Source organism: Schistocerca cancellata, chromosome 6 (genome assembly GCF_023864275.1).
Source record: "Schistocerca cancellata isolate TAMUIC-IGC-003103 chromosome 6, iqSchCanc2.1, whole genome shotgun sequence".
NCBI classification, from domain to species: domain Eukaryota; kingdom Metazoa; phylum Arthropoda; class Insecta; order Orthoptera; family Acrididae; genus Schistocerca; species Schistocerca cancellata.
In genome coordinates, this window is record NC_064631.1 from 267,957,494 (window position 1) to 267,978,513 (window position 21,020).

The window sequence follows — 21,020 nt, forward strand, 5'->3', positions numbered from 1 at the left end:
CCGCAAATGCCCTCCGCTTCACTAAATCGCCAGGTAACAGTTCACGATGCCGATGGATTTTGTAATGATAGCATCGGAGGGTACGCCTAAGTGCCAACCAAACGGTAGTGTATGGAATGCCGGTGCGACGTGCGACTGCACGAGCGCTGCCTTCCCCGTGGATAGACATACCCGCTACAGTCTCCATTTCTTCCTGAACTGTCTCAGCAGCATTACGCCTTGTGCTCGCTCGGCCACTAAGGGGTCTATCGTCTAAACAACCTGTGGCTTCGAACTTCGAAATCATTCTCGCCACAGCTGCATTTGTCAACGGACCTTTACCCGTTCGAATCCCCTTCCTATGGCGATAGGATCGTAACGCTGAACTGTCAAAGCGGGTTAAGGTGGTAGATATATATTTTGCATGTAACCTGTTTGTATATGATCTTGTTTTCTTAAATATTACTGACTGGCAACTGGCTAAACCTTAAATTGCATAGCATCCGCTGAGTTCCTTGTGCAGATTTTTCTCGTAATTTTTTATGAACACGTCTGAGTAGGTAAACATTTATTTTTTTAGATCAGTATCGCTGTTGAAGTTTTTTTAATTAACTGAGTCTATCATGTTATGTAATGGCACCTTAGTTTGGCACTAGTGCTCAAGTCTTATTAAGTCACCCTTTACCTGTAATTTTTTCATTATATCTATTTTGAGGGAAGTCCTAGATGGGTGTTTGAAGTTCTCAGTAACCCCCTTTTCTTAATTTCAAATTGTTTGTTAGAGTACTGAGTACGTTGGCTTTGTAATTATATATTTGCAACGTTTTTTGTAATCGTCAACTTTGTGTTAAAAAAAAACTTTGCTAGAGTACGTTGGGTTTGTAATTGTATTTGCAAAGTTTTATCTAGTTTTATCTAGTGGCTCGTCCATAAGTTGTAATTCTCAAATTATTTTTTAAAGGCGTAATGCCAGTGAAGTGTCTTAATTATAAAGTGTAACTACCAACCATGATTCCATCCCGCTTCCTCTTTTATGGTATTTAAGATACACTGTGCAAGTGTGATATGACTAAGGAATGACGTATCAATATTCTCCCGATCGATTTTTTATTACTAAATGAAATGAAAGCATAACATTACCTGGAACTTCCAAAGGTTTCATGGCTGTCGTCGTTGAAGGTAAAATCTGCTAATTTGGTAGGCCGCGTACTGATCAAAGTTTTTTCTTATACAAGAAATAATATGTGAAAAAACTGAAAGGTTTTTCCTTCTCGCCGCGCGGGATTAGCATAGCGGTCTACAGCGCTGAAGTCATGGACTGTGCGACGGGTTCCGGCGGAGGTTCGAGTCCTTCCCCGGGCATGGGTGTGTGTGTTTGTCCTTAGGATAATTTAGATTAAGTAGTGTGTAAGCTTAGGGACTGATGACCTTAGCAGTTAAGTGCCATAAGATTTCACACACATTTTTTTTTCCTTCTCCTCACGTGACTCATTTTTCCTCTTTTTTTGTCCGCTTTTGATTCAACAGGTATTGCTGTCATTGGGAGATTACAACATGAAGAACGAAATACATTTTGTCGTAAGGGATGAAGACTCACTTTCAGACTTTCACAACTCAGTGCCTTACTATATTTTTATTAAGTGAAGACCAGATACAGCTAGTACAAATATTTTAACATTTAGTTACACTGTTAAAATGCTACAACTTCTCATGAAGATAAGAAAATTATTTGTGTCTGGCTCTCTGAATCACCAAGATGGATGATGTAGAATGACGGTATTTGTCACATCTATAAGCCTCAGTATTTTACAGTGCTTATTCGCGCAGCTCCTTCTCCTTGTCCTCGTACTTCTTGCTGTAGGTGCCGTCGGGGTCGTACTTGGCCTTGAGCTGCGCCCAGACGTCGGGCTTGTGGTTGATGAGGTGCTTCAGCACCTTCCTGGTTCCCTCCTTCTGCTTCTCGTTGCACTTGGCGCATTGGTTGCTTAAGGCGTCGGGGATGATTCCTGCAAGGAACGAAACAGTCCCTTTAGCTTCATTACATTGCATGTTTACTGAAAGAGAAATTGTTTCAGTTTTCAGTTTAATCGACGACAGTACGTAGAATTTTATGGAACACGCAATCACAACTCGCTGAAATCTATAAACGAATGTTATTTGTCATTTCTTCCACAATTTCCCTTTTGGTTGTGTGCCCTGTGTAAAATTAAGAACAGAATGAAGTTTCTTACTCATTGTAGAGTATACGTTTTGTTGATTGTATGTGATCTCAATAGAAGCCTTTATTGAATAACTTTTTTTAACCTTATCTTCCTTGTTTCGGCCATTCCGTGTAATCTTACCTCGTAAGTAGAAGTCCCTCACTTCCTCCATTACTGAGCCATTCACAAGGTTAAACGCGTCGTTATTCTCCTTTTGTTATCCTTTGCTTTGTTTGTCTATAAGCCATAGATCTTTTTTATGTTATTTGTTTTTTATCAGAGTCTGCGAGCCCTCACGTTGACATCTGCTACCCATTTGCTTTTATTCCTTTCTCGAAATGTTGTTACACTTCTTTGTTTCGTCAACTTGCAGGTAGAACAACATGAAAGGATGTAGCGATCAGTTTGGAAATAAAGGGAGGGAGCCCGTAACAACCCGGAATAGCCGTAAAGTGATGTTCGTCCTGCATAATTTGCAGCATACTGACCGCAGGCGCCGAAGTTCCACCACCACTCTGACACACACTTCTGACTTGTCACAGACAGTTACACAGGCACTACTTTGGAAAGGCAATACGTTCTCACTTAAACGAGAATTGTTCTTTTCTAATGTTTATAATAAAATATGTCTATTTAATTGACGTATCTGTAATTAAGTACTATGTGCATATAGCTGAGGGGAAGTAGTTGTCTAATAGTAGTTGGTTTTGAAATATTTTGTGCTTTATCATAAGAACTACAGTGATAACTGGCATCTGTTACGATCCCAAAGATTTTCTAGAAGCGAAAATCATGTTACTTATCGGAAAAAGGAACTAGAAGCTTATTATTAACAGTCTTATATATACTACATACAACACCAAGATTAACTGGTAGAGAGGATATAGACTACACTGAGAATTTCTTCAAAACGTTTTTTTTAACATGGAATACTGTTCTTCCTGTACCACAGCCAATATCTAACCCGGAATTCCCCTCAATACATTTAATAAAATCTCGCTAAATCTTAAGCTGAAAATTGATTTAGTGTTTGACCATGTGTGCTCACTATTTCACGTAAAACAGGACGAGACGTACGACTGAGGCACTGATTCATATTTATTTCTTTTGGGATAGCCTTGAACCCTTTTCTTGTTTTCATGGACAAACGTACTGACCTTTTTTAAAATAAGTAATTTGCTTTTACTCTACACCCGTTGTAAGGAATCTGGTATATGGGTACAGTTACAGAATATAATCCAAAATTGTCTTACAAAATTATAAATTCGGAATACTTCTGAAATTTCCTTCGATATAACTAAAAAGTACTGGAAGTGGTTCATATGACTTCCCCTTGCAACACTGGAACAGAAACTGAAATATATTTCTTCTGGGCAATGTTCACCCATTTAATGCGCTCCCATAGAGAAATTTGGCCAAATAAAAACCACTACATCACCGAAAATAATAAAACTAAAAAAAAATGGTTCAAATGGCTCTGAGCACTATGGAAATTAACTTCTGAGGTCATCAGTCTCCTACAACATAGAACTACTTAAACCTAACTAACCTAAGGACATCACACACATCCATGCCCGAGACAGGATTCGAACCTGCGACCGTAGCTGTTGTTTTGTTTGTTTCGCACCCAATATTTAAAGACTGACGTGACTTCCTTAGATATTTTGAATCTATTAAAAATCTATAGCGGCACCTAAAGTAAACGAATGGAGCAATCTATGAAATGTTTGCAAAAATATAGCCATTTAAGCGGATGGAGAATAATAAATGAATTCACTAGGAAACCAAGAAAACTGTAATTTATCAAAGGCAGTATCAAATGTTAGGTCAGTTTCAATGAATCACATTCTTATTGAAGACCAGAGTAACGTAGTGACACAGGAGAAAGCAGAGTACTCACGAGCAGAATTGGTAATTCAGGGGGAAAGAGGCAAAGGTTCGTCTGAAATTGTCAACAGAGAAATATCCCAAAATAAACTATTAGATCCTTAGTGAAACGTACTAAAATCTCTACGAGCTAAATTTTCTTGTATTAAATACGGAATCTTTTATTTTTTATTCTTCCCCTTAACTTGCTTACTTAATCTGATCCTCACGCACTTCACAATGTACAGGAACGTCAATTGGGTGGCTTATCAGCTCGACCTCTAAGTTCTTTTTTCATATATGATAATGAGAAGCAGCAGAGATAAATTTCGTGATAAACTTACATCAAAATTGTGGAACAACAAGTAGAGGAAGTGGAGGAATTCTGCTACCTCGGAAGGAAAAGAGCACATGGCACAGGAGTCAAGAAGGTCATAAAAAGCAAACAAACAGAGGCAGTAAAGGCATTCTTTTCCAAAAGACTACCATTATCAAACGTTGGCCTTAATATGACAAAGAAATTTCTAAGACTGTGCGATTGGAGTACAGCATTGTATGGTAGTGAGGCATGGGCTGTGGAAAAACTGAAAAGAAGACAATCGAAGCGGTTTGAGATGTGGTCATAAAGATAGATGGACTGATAATGAATGAGGAGAGGAACAAGTGGAATACACTGACTCAAAAAAAGACTGGGATAATAGAAAATTGTTAAGACATCAAGGAATACCTTCTGTGCTACTTTATGGAACTGAAGATCGTAAAACCTGGAAGAAGAAAGAAAGATTAGCGTTTAACGCATCCTCAATAGAGGCAGAGCACAAGATCAGATTACAGAGGGATGGGGAGGAAATCGGAAGAGCCTTGTACAAAGGAAACATCCCGGCATTTGCCTGGAGCGATTTCGGGGAATTGTGGGAAACCTAAATCTGGATGTTTGGACGCGGATTTGAACAGCGTCGTCTTCCCGAATGCGAGACAGAGATTGGAATGTACCTAACATACAAGTGGAGACATAGGATAAAAATGTTAGCACGGGACTGTAATTCATCTCGGGCTGCTTCAGACCAGATTGATGACCCGGTAAAAAACTTCGTCTACTTAAATTATGGGCCCACAGCAGCCTACGAAAGTGGTAGGAGAGGAAAGGGAGAGAGAGCACCCATTTCTTTTGGCAACCCTCCTTCTTCGCGTTGAAGGACATAATATGACTTGACGTTAGTTAACAATGTGGCTGTTTTATGTGAATTGCAAATTTAGTTCAACTGGTGATACTTGATATAATAACATCAGTCGTGTCATGAGTTCTGTTTAGAAGTACCTACATTATAGCTGCCAGTTCATTCCTTACCGCTAAAGGTTTGAAGAAAGTCAAAGAAGAAAATTAACATGACTACTCGTGAGAAGATCTGCCATTTCCAATCAAACCACCTCACAGCTGTGACTTTGTAAGCGACAAACAAATTATGTGAACAGCGGGACAGACGGCAAAGCTATACTTGAGGGTCTCGGAATCAGGCTGCAGTTGAACTGTCTTTATAGTTCATGATCGAGATTTTCAACTATTTGATGGAAAATACATTGAACCATATCCAGCGAATTCGGTCGCACTACCAACATGATCTAAACAATGGTTCGCACAGACCTAAGTAATGCGGCATTGACTGCTAGGTGTCACGAGAAGCGAACCCGCCAATATGAAAGGAGGCGGTGAATATTGTCTAGTGAGTAGAGAAGCAGTAAAAGCAGAATGGATAGGTCAAGAAAACTCAGTAACTTCGAACGTGAATTAGTCATTGGATGTCACCTAATAATAACATCGGGTTTATCTGAATTCTTCTGAAGCTGCCCGCGTCGACTGTTGGTGATGTGATTGTGAAGTGGAAAACCACAACTAGACCAACCACAACTCGACCAAGACAGGCAGACCTCATGTCGGACGGACAGGGACTGTCGAACACTGACGAGGGCAGTTCTAAGAATCGCATGAAATCACCGAAAGGAGTCATTCGTGAGTCCCCAAGTTCTACAGCAGTCCAGCTAGCACGATTTCTGTGCGTAGTAGGGAGGTAAAAAGAAAGCTGTATAATAGTCGAGTAAGTGCTCACAAGCCACATATTTCTATTGTTAATGCTAAGCGATGTTTCAGACAGTGGACGGTGGATAACTGGAAACGATGAATCACGAAATACGCAGTGGCAATCCGACGAGAGGGATTGGATTTGGCGAATTTATGCTTCCTACACCACCAACAACCATTCTTATATTAACAGCAGAAGAATAAGCACTTAGAGACTTTAAATCAGCTTGACAAAAACAAATGAATCTAGCAATAACTCAACCTTATAAACCTAAAATTAATCGGATATAATTAAATCTCAAACCCAAATAACCTGGAGAACGTCATCTGGCATCAAGTGTAGTCCCAACAGTTAAGCGTGGAGGAGGTGGTATTACACCATGGGTGTATTCTTCGCGGTTTGGTTGTGGTCCCCTTGTTGCGTTTAAGAATAAACGCGGAAGAATATGAACACATTTTACATATTTTGTACTGCATACAGTAGAGGAGCAGTTCGGACAGTATGATTGTTATCAGAATGACTATGCACCTTGTCTTGTAGCAGCATCTGCGAAGCAATAGTTTGCGGACAATGACATACCTGACTTAGAGTGCTCTGCTCAGAATCTTGAACTGGACCCAATTTAATACCTTTGTATGAGTTAACACGAAGACTTCGCTCCAGACCCTGGCCTTTTCTCTTTTCGGCTGTTGAGGAAGAATTGGCTGTTACTCCTCCACAGACATTCAGCTGCCTCATTGAAAGTGTCCACAACGGGGTGCAAGCAGTCACAAAGCCAAGGTTTCGTCTCATCCCATACTAATGTCGGCCAGTAGGTGTCCTGATATTTTTCATCAGATAGTGAACGGGTTTGTTGTGTATTTATGAGGAAAAATAAATTACCACATAGGAATTCCTAATAAACGCACAAAAAATGTGTCATTTAAACTCTCATGAGGAAGTCTGCAGGTGTCTACGACTAAATGTGTTAATGCTGTCAAGCGTTTTTATTCCAACTCACCTGAAGCTGACTACGAAGTCTCACTGTTAACGCTCTTTGAAGCCATGTAGCATTCTGATATGGAAGTAAACTTCCTACACTACGCACCCTTGTAATTCACAAGCAAAACTTCGGGAAATAATAAGATGTTGGTGTGAAGGTATCGCAGCACAATATACGGCCTGTCGTCGTTAAACGGATGTCCTTAATTTCCATTTTTTCATATTTAAATTCGCTGCATCCTTTAACCTAGTCTCGTAAATGAGATTGAGGGGGCTACATTAGCGACGCTGGGCACACAACATTGCCACAAGCGGAGTAAAAACTATATTCTGAACACTCGATTTTCTTAAAAGAAAATAGGCAAGTTTCCCTGAAGCAACTTGTTCGATAACGACGATGGCTCGAGAAAATTGGTTCTGTATTACATATAAACATAGCCAACGCCAAATTCACTGCTAGACAATGCTCACAAGAGTATACGCGCTTGTGTTAAGGTCCTATTACTGTTCAATTTTGGCATAAATTTTCTGCAGTCTGCATCAAGCACGTCACTGGTCACATTTACACTGATCACACGGAACATTATGATCACTGAATTACTATCGAAACAAAGTCGTCTAGGTGATGGCAGGGTCACCTAGCGAGGAATGGCTGCTAGTCAGATATATGCTCGGTGCACGTAGTATCAGTGAGTCTGTTGTGTGTGTCTAGAGTGGGGAAGGCGCGCCATCTATCCGAGTCTGACCAAGAGCAGATTGTGATGGCCCAAAGCCTTGAAGCGAGCAATTCGGAAACTATACGACTTGTCGGGTGTTCGAGGAGTGCTGTCGTGAGTGTCTTCAACACTTGGCTAAACCAAGATGAAACCGCATTCAGACATCGTGGGGTTGAGTGGCCACCCCTCATTACAGATGTTGGACGTCGTAGGCTGATAGGAATGGTCAGACAGATCAGACGGCGAACTGTGAAGTAGCTAACATCAGAATTTAACACTGGACACAGTACAAGTGTGTGTGAACACACAGTACACCGAGCATTCCTAACGAGGGTCTCCGCAGCCGACGAACCATGCATGTGCCAATGTTAACACTACGACATTGGCATCTACGGCTGAAATGGGTAAATGACCATTGCCACTGGACGTTGGCGCAGTAGCAGAGCCTGTATGGCCTGCTGAACCCCGATACCTTCTTCTTTATGCCGATGGGAGGGCGCAAATTCGTCGTCTTGTAGGGGAACAGCTCCTTGAAACCTGTACTGTGGGACGGAGACAAACTGACCGCGGCTCCATTATGATATTGGGAACATTCGCGTAGGCATACATGGGTCCAGTGGAGCTCGTGCAAGGCACCATGATGGCCAAGTTTGTAGACCACGTACACCCCTTCATGAAGATCATGTTTCCCGACGGTAGCGGCATTTCTCAACAAGATAATGCGCCATGTTTCAAGGCATATGTAATGGAGTGGTTCGAGGAACACAGTGGCCAGTTCCAATTGATGTTCTAGCCACAACTCTCCAGATCTGAGCTCGATCGATCTGAAATGTGATTGAACGTGGCTTCAGAGTTCTTTGCCGCCCTCCCCGGAATTTACGGCAATTAGATGACTTGTGTGTGCAGATGTGGTGCCAACTTCCTCCAGCGACGCAACTTCCAAAAGGGAAGAGAAGGGGGGCTATAAAATGCCGAATTTCGAGTGATGGACCTGCTTTATGGGCAGAGCATATCGTCATCATTATAGTATATCATCTTACCGATGCAGGAAGTGGCAAAGGATTCGAAATCTATACAACAATGTTCACAATATACATGGGTGCCTCAGTAGTTATGGTCAGTGTTCTGGGATATAACAGGAACCATTATTCAAATCAAAGAATCGTCTTTCATACTGTGACCCAAATCTCTTCTAGTGCAAATTCTACGCTTTCCACATTTTCAGAAGATGAGGTATGGACCGAAACGAAAACAAATTGTCTTGTAAACATGGGCTCTAAAATTCGTAACTTAAGAACTACGAGCACTTACTCAGTAGAGGAGACGTGCTTCACAGATGAATAAAAGATGAATAAAAGTCTATAGCTCTTGACATACGCAATTTTTTTAGACATTCTTTTCTTGTTTTGGTCCATTCTACCACCTCCCAAAATATGGGAAGCAAGTGTCTTTAAGTCCTCGTAGCTCTTAAGGTATGCATTTTAGAGCCCGTGTTTTGATTCGAATGATGGTTCCTGTCATATCCCTGAATGCTGACCACTCCTCCAGGGCCACCCTGTGCGAACAGCCGGGAAAACAAATGCAGCACCCTCAGTTACAAGGTAATTTTATAGAAAGTGATGTGACAGATACTTCACAACTGAACGAGTTTGAGATAAATTCAGGCCAACTGTGTAAGGGGATGACGACAGTGAAAATTTGTGGCGGACTAGGCCACAAAGCCCGATGTCCCGCTTTATGCGAGCGGTAGCGTTAACCGTTTTGGCTGTCCGTATACGACCCAGAGTCTTTCCTCAAACTTCCATATGTCGTACTTCCTTCCCCAGAACCTGTACTCGTACACACATTATGTATTTCCCGTGCAGTGGAGCACACATTAATTGAAAGTCGTTGCACGGTCTCAGCGGTTAAATACGATATTGCAGTGCCCGTCTTGCATGCATGCATGTTCGTCCGAGGAAACATTGCATCTTTCTACTTAAGAACACAGGCACTGCAATTTCGTGTTTATCTGCCGATACCAGGCAGCGATTTTCAGCTAAAATGTCCTCCCTTGTACGGAAATTTCATAATGTGTGTACGAGTAAAGGTCGTGACTCAGCAATGACGACAAATGGCAGTCTGGGTCTAGCCGTGGGTAAAGCGGGAAATCCGGGTTCGAGTCCCGGTCCAGCCATCATTCCGTTATACACCTGATGGTTGTTCGAATTCGCAACTGCAAATACATTTCATGCATTTCACAACGGCTATAGTAGCATCGGTTCCTGTTCCTAGGACATGCATGCATGCCCGAAATAACATTGGATCATTCTTCTTAATAAAGGTAGAGGCACATGTTATCTGCGGCAAGCAGACGATTCCCAATGGCTGATGGTTAAACAGCAGGTGCAATATGTGCCCGGATTCCTTCTCTATTGGGTGACCACCGCTGCTCGCATACTGCGTGCACGTGTACCATGCGGACGTCTAGGACCTGCTCTACAGGTCATCATTTTCTTTGGGCCTTTATCCCACTTCAACTCGGGGTCGGCCTAGTTATTATGAATTTAGCGATGTTAGTGTCAGAGGGAAGCCGGATGCCCTTCCTGTCGCCAATCCGTCCCCTCCAGAACAGAATTAGTGTATCCCAGCTGTCTGCGTCTAGTGTAAGCCATGAAATAGTGCGAACGTTTTCAAATGTCTGCGAGTCGAGTACATCAGGCGGAACGTGGGGACCAGCCCGGTATTCACCTATGGGGATGTGGAAAACTGCCTAAAAACAACATCTAGGCTGGCCAGCACACTAGTCTTCGTCAGTAATCCGCCAGGCGGATTCGATCTGGGGCCGGCGCGCCTACCCGAGTCCAGGAAGCAGCACATTAGATTTCTTTTTTATTTTTTTATTTTTTATTTTTTTATTTTTTTCTTTTTTCATGCCCCCTTTTTTATTTTTTTCTCTACTGACCTTTTTTACCAATATTTTTTAAATATTTCTTCTTTTTGAAAACCCCTTAATAAAATGGAACTACAAAAATAAAACTCAGTGCCACCGCCACTTTTCATCCTATAACAAAAAAAATCTGGTCCACTTCAGGCGTTGGCTCCTGACTAAACCTACCCCAGAGAGCTGCCTATATACCAGGGGAAATATGGGAAATCAAGGTTAGGGCTATCCTTACAAACAAAACAAAATCTTCCTTTTTCTGAATTTTATTTTTATTTTTATTGTTTTTGTGTTATTTCATTTTTTTTTGTTTAGTTTCGTTGTGTAATTGATCAGAGGCCTTCTGCGCCGCGCTGATAATATGTTGAGTCACGTCTTCTCGAAATTGATGTGTTCCGTTCAATTGTTCAGAAATGTTCATTGGTTCAAGCAGGAAACCTTCTTCTCTCTTGGCATAACACATTCCAGCTGCGAGGCGGGTCGTGGAAAGCACTCCCAAGGAAGTTCGGTCATTGAGGTATGTCCAAAAAATCGAGTACAGAGTCTACAGTTTGTCCAAATAGATGCAGTGAATGGCATGTCTGCGAATCCAATTCACATCATTGGTTTTTGTTCGAGGAAAATAGTGACGTTCCGGAAATAATAATGAAAGGGGAGTAATCCGATCCGGAATGTCCCGCGTTAGAAAGGCCACAATTCGACGAATCAAGTGCCAAACCTCCGCCGCCGGTCCGCAAACAAACCGATGTTCATCATTGTCTGGCACTCCACACGTGGAACATAGAGGTGATTGGGCGAGGTGGATACGATGAAGGCGAAATTTGTTGATTTGCTTACCATTGACAGCTTGGTACCAGACAGATTGAACATTCGTGTCAAGGTAACAGGCGAAAACCGCGCGCCATACATGACGCCAGTCAGCCTGGGGGAACTTTTGTTCAATCGGTTTAGGTGGACGACCTAATTCAAGGACATTGTATACTGCCTTTGTCTTGAGTAAAAGCTGTCTTGGTAAGGTGAGGCGCAGATAACTGAGTTCAAGAAAGAAGTATCGTATGTAATGGAACTGGGCCGGAACGTACGATATCATCACTGGGACTAACAGTGAGACCGGCGTACAGGCCGACAGGAGGAGACCAGTGAGGCTCGTTGGGCAACGTGTCCATACCGTCATCTGGGAGCTGACAAATAGGGCGCGAGCTCTATCCGGCACGTGAAACAGACCTATCCCACCTCGTTCACGGGGAAGAGTAAGGGCTGCATAGTTAACTTTGAACAACAGCCCAGAGCTGACGAATTATGGCATCGCTGCCAACATGCGACGTACCACAGTAAGCGAGAAAGGTAGAACTTGTGCTACATGGGGAACTCGGGATGTGATATATATATATTGACATATAGAGCTCGTTGGAGAATATCTAGGGATCGAAGGCGATGGTCCATAAGACCTGCTCTGATCATTAAAAGGAGGCGTCGGCAGTTGATGGTGACTGAAAGCCGGAGATCAGATCAAAAATCTATTCCCAAACAGCGAATGGTATCAACGGTGGGGAGAGGTGTAACGCACTCCACAGGAAGTCCCGTGCCAATGAACATAACTTGTGACTTACGTACGTTTAAAGAGCTACCCGACGCCACACCATAAGTCGCTACCCACGTCAAAACAGCTCGAACCCCGTCGGCATTACGTAAACAGATGGCTACATCGTCAGCATAGGCCGTGCAACAGAATCGGTAGCGATCTATGGACAACCCTACCAAACGTTGTCTGACTCCGCATAGCAAGGATTCCAAGGAAAAGGCGTACAAAATCGCTGATAGAGGGCAACCTATACGTACGGATCGACCGATTTTTATCGGAGGAGTGAGTCTGCCATTGTACATAATCCTGGAAGAGGCACCCCGCAGAAGGCGCATCACTACCGTGATAACGGCGACGGGGAAACCCATATGGTGGAGAATGGCCGTAAGGAACAAATGGTCAACCCTATCAAAAGCTTGACTAAAGTCCAAAGACGCAAGTGCCCCAGAGAGGCGTTGTGCCTGGGTAACGGCGATCATATCCCTGTAGCGGCATAAAGACGTGCGGGTATTATTATATCCTCCTAAAGATGCTTGGTCTGGCGACACAACATATCGGGCAACGTTTTTAAGTCGTGCCGTCAAAAGGCGAGTGAAGATTTTCATATCACTGTTAATCAGGGTGAGGGGCCGATAATCACTGATATTGTTGCCACCATGCGATAATAATTCCTTCCATGAAAGCGTCCGGCACAGGTACTTCCGGAGACATCAGTTCCCGACAGATGGAGGTGAATGTGGACTCTAACAAATCACGGAAGGTGCGATAAAATTCGAGGGGAAGACCGTCGGGTCATGGGGAGCGATTGATGGTTCCTGCCCGGATCGCATCGCGGACTTCATCATCAGTCACCTCTGACATCAAATCAATCGCCGCATCTCCTGGGATACCACCGAAGTTGAGCTGTGAGACTTCCTCGATCAACTCTGGGGAATGTGGAATTGCAGCGTAGAGCTGCTGGTAGTGGGCGTGAAACACATTCCCTATTGCAGATTGGGTTACGTAGCGACGCCCTTCTTGGTCTGTCAGGACGTGAATCAATTTTCGGCGTCGATGTTGGCGTTCTTGGATGATATGGTACATCGACGGATGTTCATGAGGCATGCGATCAGCAGTACGAGATCGTACTATCGCTCCTTCCAAATGCCTTCGCATGAGATTGGAGATTTGGGCCTTAGCATGTTTCATCCTTGTATGGCGCTCAGGGGAGGCTGGCATCGTGGAGCATTCTCGTAGGATCCTGTAGTAAAAGTCCATAGTGCTCTTCCTCCAGGCGACAACATCTTTGCCATACCGGATCAAAGTTTTTCGAAGAGAAGGTTTTGCACACTGTATCCGCCAGGATATGGTAGACGGATACGTGGGACGGCGTCTGTTACATGTGATCCAAGTGTCTTCTATTAGAAGTCGACAGTCAGGTGAATTAAGAAGTGCCGTGTTCAGTTTCCATAAACCACGTCCGTGCCATACTGCCTGTCTTGTGAGAACAACGTCACATAAGTAAGCCTCATGATCTGAGAAAGCAACAGGCCAGATTTCAGCCTGTCGAGTGTGTTGAATTAGGGATCGCGAGATGTAGATGCGATCCAGTCGGCTAGAGGAGTGCGCAGTGTATTACGTAAAGCAAAAAAGATCACCGTGAACATAAGTGTCGACAAATTGTAGCCGCGTGACGACTGTTTCCAGAGCTGCGCATGGTGAGTGACGCGGCAACTGATCCTGAGGTAGCTGGGTGCAGTTGAAGTCGCCACCCATGACCGAGTCATCGTGTGGTCCCATAAAAAGGGGTGTAACTTCAGTCGAGAAGAAGGCATTGCGTTCACGACGCTAGCTGGAGCCCGACGGAGCATATATGTTGACGATGTGTACACCAAAGAGAGTAAGGGCCATACCTCTGCCGTTGGGGAGGTATAGGACATCTTCGGCAGGATGACCTTCTCGTAAGATGATGGCAACACCACTACCGGTGTTCGAAGCGGGAGAAAGATGCGCCGTGAAGCCATGTGGTGGTGAAAAATCGGCGACATGCACTTCCTGAAAAAGCGCAATATCTATGTCCGCATCATAAATCATATTGCGGAGCAGCGTTAGTTTGTGGGGCGCACGAATGGTCGCGAGGTTAATCTTTGCGACACGATAATGCTGGTGTTGCAGTCCCACAGGCACAGGTGGGGCTCCTTCTTCAGGAGCGAGAGGTCGTCGATCTTGCCGGTCCGCTGAAGAGGCTGCTATTGTGGAGAGTTTGCAGGCGCGGGCGCAACCGATGGGGGGGCCCATCATCAGCACCGTCCACCCCAGTCCCTTCGATCTCCACGTCGTCTGCCCAGGAGACTGATACTGCGGTAGGGCACCGGCTGTGTACATCATCCACGTGGAGAAGAGACGTAGTTTTCGGCTCAGCGGATAGACTCTCTTCAACGTCGACCTGTGGGGGCGACGGCGCCATCAAGGAGGGGTGTTCGTTGCCAGTGTTCGCCTGTGACGGGTCGTTCGCATCAGACTGTTGGTCATCATAGAGCGGTTTGTCGTCCATCTTCGGGTCTGCATCCCTGGTATCCATCCGTAGAATGGATTCATCAGGGGGTGTACGGCTACGTCTCTTTCTCTTTTGTGTCGACCCTTGTTTTCGAACAGATCGTTCAGAGTCTGATTGCGGGTGGCTTTCGTCTGACTCCGGACCAGTCTGAAGGAAAGCAGAAGTAGGTACCACTCCCGGATCAACGTCCATCTCAGTAGCATTTTCAGTCACAGTGCTGCGATGATTCGGCAGGTCAGGATCTGGCGTCTGTGGCACCTCAGAAGGAATCTCAGTAGCGGTTGCATCTACCTGATCAGACAACGTCAACGGAGCAGGAAGACCCTGTGTAGAGGTGCTACCTTCCTGGGCAACCTTGGCATATGTGACAAGGATCTGAGTGATCACCGCTGGGGACGCTTCCTCGCCGACCGGCGTCTGGATCAGGCGGCGCCGCATGTAGGCGGATCTGACGTGGCCTTCTTGTCCACAACCCGCACATGTTCGGGGTTGGCCGTCGTACATGACAATGGCTCGCACCCCGCCAATTGTCAGGTATGATGGTATATGTTTTTTCAGTTCAATTTTGACCTGACGCACACCATTAAGGACATGGTAGGTCGTAAAGGTTTGCCATTTTTCCTCTACGTAACCGATGACGTTACCGTATGGTTGTAACGCAGAGACAACTTCGTCCTTCGGCACTTCAAAAGGTAGTTCGAACACCCTAATCGTGCGTTGACCGTACGCTGCGAGTTTGAGTGTTACAGCTTCGACGTGACCATCAGAGTATTTGAACTTAAGTCCATTGGCATGGCGGCGAATAACATCTTCACACACCTCGGTGTTTGTCATTTTAATATGAACGACACTAATCGTAATCGAAAAATGGATTCCGAGAACGTGGTTAGGATCTAAACGAACTTCTTCACGTAGGAACGTTTCAACTTCATGTGCACGAGGTCGCGCATGTTCAGCTGGGAAGGAAACTTTAAGGGACGCACGGCGGTAAGCGCTCAACATGTTCACGGTGGACGGACACAAGCCTTAAAGCTGCGACACGGAAGTAAACAACGCCTGCAGCGGAACACTGGCCCGCGCGCGGGGCCGCCCGCACGCTGCCACGGCTGAGAGCCGACTTGACTTTCTCGGCTAACCTGGCAGATATTCCTGGTCTACAGGTGTGATATTGTTTCATGTGCCACCGCTGAAAACAACGACTCATCACCGGTATACTGTGCGCAGCATCTGCAGGAATTCGTCGGCACGTCCATCCAGCTTCCTGCAACCTCAACGCAATTATTGTCTAAGAGCCGAAATAGAAGGTGCACGGACACACCTTCTAAGATCCATCTGATTGCCGATGATCGTGACAAATTAATTAGTGTCACTACAATCCTACGGCATACACATGCACGTGCCATTAATCAGAGACCTTTAAAATGTTGCAATTTTTTCCTGTAGTGTATGAATGGCATTGTAGACAACTTCGTAACTCCGTGACACTGTTCGCTGATGACGCTGTTATACAGAGAGAAAAGGCGAGGCCAGCCTCTGATATTGAAATCCAAGAAGACCTCCAGAGAAACGATGCTCGGTGCTGGGATTGACCTTAAATACAAAGAGATGTAACGTAGAGTTCATAATTAGACGGAGAAACCCATTATTACACGATCACAATATTGGCGAACAAGCACTGAGAGTAATCACATCTAAGTGTCTGGTGCTATTTAAAATCGAGCGGCCATATAAAACTAAGAGCAAGTAAGCCAGAATCCGGACTGTGATTCATTGGAAGAACCCTCAGGAAGTGAAGTCGATTAACGAATGAGGTAGTTTATGATTCACTCAGTAGATCAAAAATTGAAGGCTTAGAGCATTAATTGAATATTGCTCATCAGTCTTGTGCCCTTTCAGAAAGGACTGATAGATGAAATGAGGAATGTCGAAGGAAGGGGAACGCATTTGGTGTCACGGGTACAATTACTCTGCGCGAAAGCGTGACAGAGATGCTCAGCCAACTACAGCAGCAGACGCTACAAGAGAGGCGTCCTATGGATGGCGTGATTTGCCGTTTCTCGAAGGTCCTACCAATATATTGCTTTCTCCTGCATATATCTAGCGAAAAGACTACGGAGGCAAAATTAGAGAGATCCGACTGAGAAGAATGATTACTAACAACTGTAGTTCTCGAGCGCTATTCAGGATTTGGACAACGGAGAAGGTGACAGTGGTACCCTGCGAGACATACTATAAGGTGCCTCACGGAGTAAATATATACAGGGTGGTCCATTGATCGCGACCAGGCCAAATATCTCACGAAATAAGCGTCAGACGAAAAACCTACAAAGAACGAAACTTGTTTAGCTTGAAGGGGGAAACCAGATGGCACTATGGTTGGCCCGCTAGATAGCGCTGCCATAGGTCAAACGGATATCAACTGCGGTTTTTTTGAAATAGGAACTCCATTTTATTACATATTCGTAGTAGTACGTAAAGAAATAGGAATGTTTTAGTTGGACCACTTTTTTCGCTTTGTGATAGATGGCGCTGTAATAGTCACAAACATATGGCTCACAATTTTAGTCGGGCCGTTGGTTTCACCAACAGCGGTAACGTAAACCGGCATAATATGCACTATTGGGCAACGGAAAGTCCACGATGGGCGCGACAAGTGGAACATCAGGGACCTTGGCGGGTTAATGTATGGTGCGGCATTATGGGAGGAGGATAATTGGGCCCCATTTTATCGATGGTAATCTAAATGGTGCAATGTATGCTGATTTCCTACGTAATGTTCTACCGATGTTCCTAGAAGATGTTTCACTGCATGACAGAATGGCGATGTACTTCCAACGTGATGGATGTCCAGCACGTAGCTCGCGTGCGGTTGAAGCGGTATTGAATAGCATATTTCATGACAGGTGGAATGGTCATCGAAGCACCATACCATGGCCCGTACGTTCACCGGATCTGACGTCCCCGGATTTTTTCTGTGGGGAAAGTTGAAGGATATTTACTATCGTGATCCACGGACAACGCGAACTACTCGCTGTTGAGAGGAATGTCGTTACTTGTATTGCCAAATGCATTGAGGTTGACGGACATCATTTTGAGCATTTATTTCATTAATGTGGTATTTACAGGTAATGACGCCGTAACAGCATGCGTTCTCAGAAATGATAAGTTCACAAAGGTGCATGTATCACATTGGAACAACCGAAGTAAAATGTTCAAACGTACCTACGTTCTGTATTTTAATTTAAAAAGCTTACCTGTCACCAACTGTTCATCTAAAATTGTGAGGCATTTGTTTGTTACTACTACAGCGTCATCTATCACAAAGCGAAAAAAAGGTCCAACTAAAACATTCATATTTCTTTACGTAATACACGAAAATGTAATAAAAATGGGGGTTCCTATTTAAAAAAAAACGCAGTCGATATCCGTTTGACCTAAGGCAGCGCCATCTAGCGGGTCAACCATAGCGTCATCTGGTTTCCCCCTTCAAGCTAGACGAGTTTCGTTCTTTGTAGTTTTCCGTTTGACGCTTATTTCGTGAGATATTTGGCCCGGTCACGATCAATGGACCACCCTGTATAAGTGCAGGTACACTTAGGTGCGTGTAGCGTAGGTGTAACCAGTCTCCTAACTGAATGTCAATGTGTTCACATAGCTACACTTACTCTTGAGCTCCTTGCCATCAGCAGTGCAGTTGGCGTCTCCATCCTCGAGCAAGCACTGCGCGTAGCTATTGAAGAGACGGTCGTTGCCGAGGATGTCGTCCAGGTTGACGTTGTCGTACTTGGTGGTGTACTTCTCCTCCGCGGCGCTGACGGCGACCACGGCCAGCGCCGAGACGAACACCAGAGCGGCCTTCATGTCTGCGGTCAGAGTGCGCTACGTACCGCTGTCAGGCCTAAGTCGCTCCTATATACACCCGTCCCCACTATACCAGGCCTGTTTTCTTCCATCCAGGGACGCCTTTACACGTCACTCACTGCAACTGCGTGACTTTCCAGTCTTTTTCCCTATAACCACATTTCTATCACCGGAATTCTCATTGCGAAATCCAGTGTACACGAGAACTCGTAATCGCAATTGCCTTTCCTCCAAGCAAGATCAACTATCATGTCAACCTTAGCGTATATTCGCAATCGACTACTGATCGCTGTAAATCTCCGTTACCTTCAAGGAAACGTAAATAAATTGACATAGTCTCTCACTTCAAATGGTTTTACCGTGAACGGCGTCCATAAATCGACGTTTAAAACAGCCAATACGCTTCGATATCACAAAAAAAAGATAAACAGAAATCATGCATATCCACCAATAATAATAACAGTTGAACTTAGCTCCAGCAGGACAGATAGCTACCACACGCTTTTTGCGCCTGTATTTGGTCAACAAGGCCAAGACAAATGATGTCAACAGACTTCTCATTTATATCCCGGATTAAATTACAAATCTCTCCGTAGATTTTCATGGAATGAAGCCATGTGTCTCTGTGGTTACTGATATGCATTCAATGACGTAAGTCATGGAAAGGAGATATGCACTTATACAGGTGGCTGTAGTGCACTGGCGAAGCTGTCATTTCTACTCAGGTCATTTGTGCTGAAAGTTTTCCGAGGTCATTAGGGCCGCACGACGGTAAGTAACAGACTTTGAACGCGGAACGCTAGTTGGAGCTAGACGCATGGAATATTTCATTTCAAAACTCGTTAGGGAATTCAATATTCCGAGATACACCGAGTCAAGAGTGTACGGATAATACAAAATTTCAGGCATTACCTCTCACCACGGACAACACATTGGCCGTCGACCTTCACTTAAAGATCGGGAGCAGCGGCGTTTGCGTAGAGTTGTCAGTTCTAGCAGACAAGGAACACTGCATTAAATAAGGAAATCAATGTATCATTAGGAGAGTGCGGCTAAATGTGCAGTTAATGGGCTATGGCAGCAGACAACAAGCGAGAGTGCCTTTGTCAAAAGCACGACATTGTCCGCAGCGCCTCTTCTGGGCTACCCATCGAACATTTATGGGACATAGTTGAGAGATCAGTTCGTGCACAAATTCTTGCGATGGCAGCACTTTTGCGATTATGGACGGTTTCAGAGCACCATTGGTGGCCTAGTGGTAGCGTCTTTCTTTATCTATCAAAACATTCTCGGTCCCGGTTTCGAACACCGCTACCGCTCAAATTTTAAATAAAAATCATCGGCAATGTCGACCAAAGGCTTCCTCCAAAGGAAGTCACCCTCATCCTGCCAACGTACTTGTCAAAGAGGGCGGAGGAGCGGACAGAGGTTCAGTTCACTCTGCCCGTAAAGGCGGAAGAATCAGCAACTATCAACGGCATGAGGATGCAGAAGGCAATAAAAATCATTGCAATAAAGACACATAACGTGTATACACAGCACATATACCCTATATTTGAAAAAATAACGTAATAACCTCTCCACTGGCAAAAGATTCTGGACTAGTTCCCCATTCGAATCCCTGGGTCGGGACACCCAAGGAAGGGGGGGGGGGGGGTTGGGGGTGACCATGAGAAAAATATTGAATAACCAACGTAAGGATAACGTTCTACGATTTGGGACTAGAATGTCAGAAGTTTGAACCTGATAGGGAACTTAGAAAGTATGAAAAACGAAATGCAAAGTCTCAATCTAGATATACAGGGTGTTACAAAAAGGTACGGCCAAACTTTCAGGAAACATTCCTCACACACAAATAAAGAAAATATGTTATGTGGACATGTATCCGAAAACGCTTAATTTCCATGTTAGAGCTCATTTTAGTTTCGTTCACCTACGCTCAATGGAGCACGTTGTCATGATGTGCTGCTAGAACATGTGCCTTTACAAGTACAACATGTGGTTCATGCGCGATGGAGCTCCTGCACATTTCAGTCGAAGTGTTCGTACGCTTCTCAACAACAGATTCGGTGACCGATGGATTGGTAGAGGCGGACCAATTCCATGGCCTCCACGCTCTCCTGACCTCAACCCTCTTGACTTTCATTTATGGGGGCATTTGAAAGCTCTTGTCTACGCAACCCCGGTACCAAATGTCGAGACTCTTCGTGCTCGTATTGTGGACGGCTGTGATACAATACGCCATTCTCCAGGGCTGAATCAGCGCATCAGGGATTCCATGCGATGGAGCGTGGATG

The 21,020-nt window shown here is 44.5% G+C and overlaps 1 protein-coding gene across 1 annotated transcript; it reads right to left on the minus strand.

The window, feature by feature from the left end:
* Positions 1 to 1,786: 1,786 nt before the first annotated feature.
* LOC126190651 (ejaculatory bulb-specific protein 3-like) lies at positions 1,787 to 18,733 on the minus strand. Its single transcript, XM_049931072.1, has 2 exons — positions 18,528 to 18,733; positions 1,787 to 1,985 (listed from the first exon to the last, which is right to left on the minus strand). Exons 1-2 carry the CDS (start codon positions 18,721 to 18,723, stop codon positions 1,795 to 1,797), a joined length of 387 nt encoding a protein of 128 aa, XP_049787029.1. The 5' UTR covers positions 18,724 to 18,733; the 3' UTR covers positions 1,787 to 1,794.
* Positions 18,734 to 21,020: the final 2,287 nt, after the last annotated feature.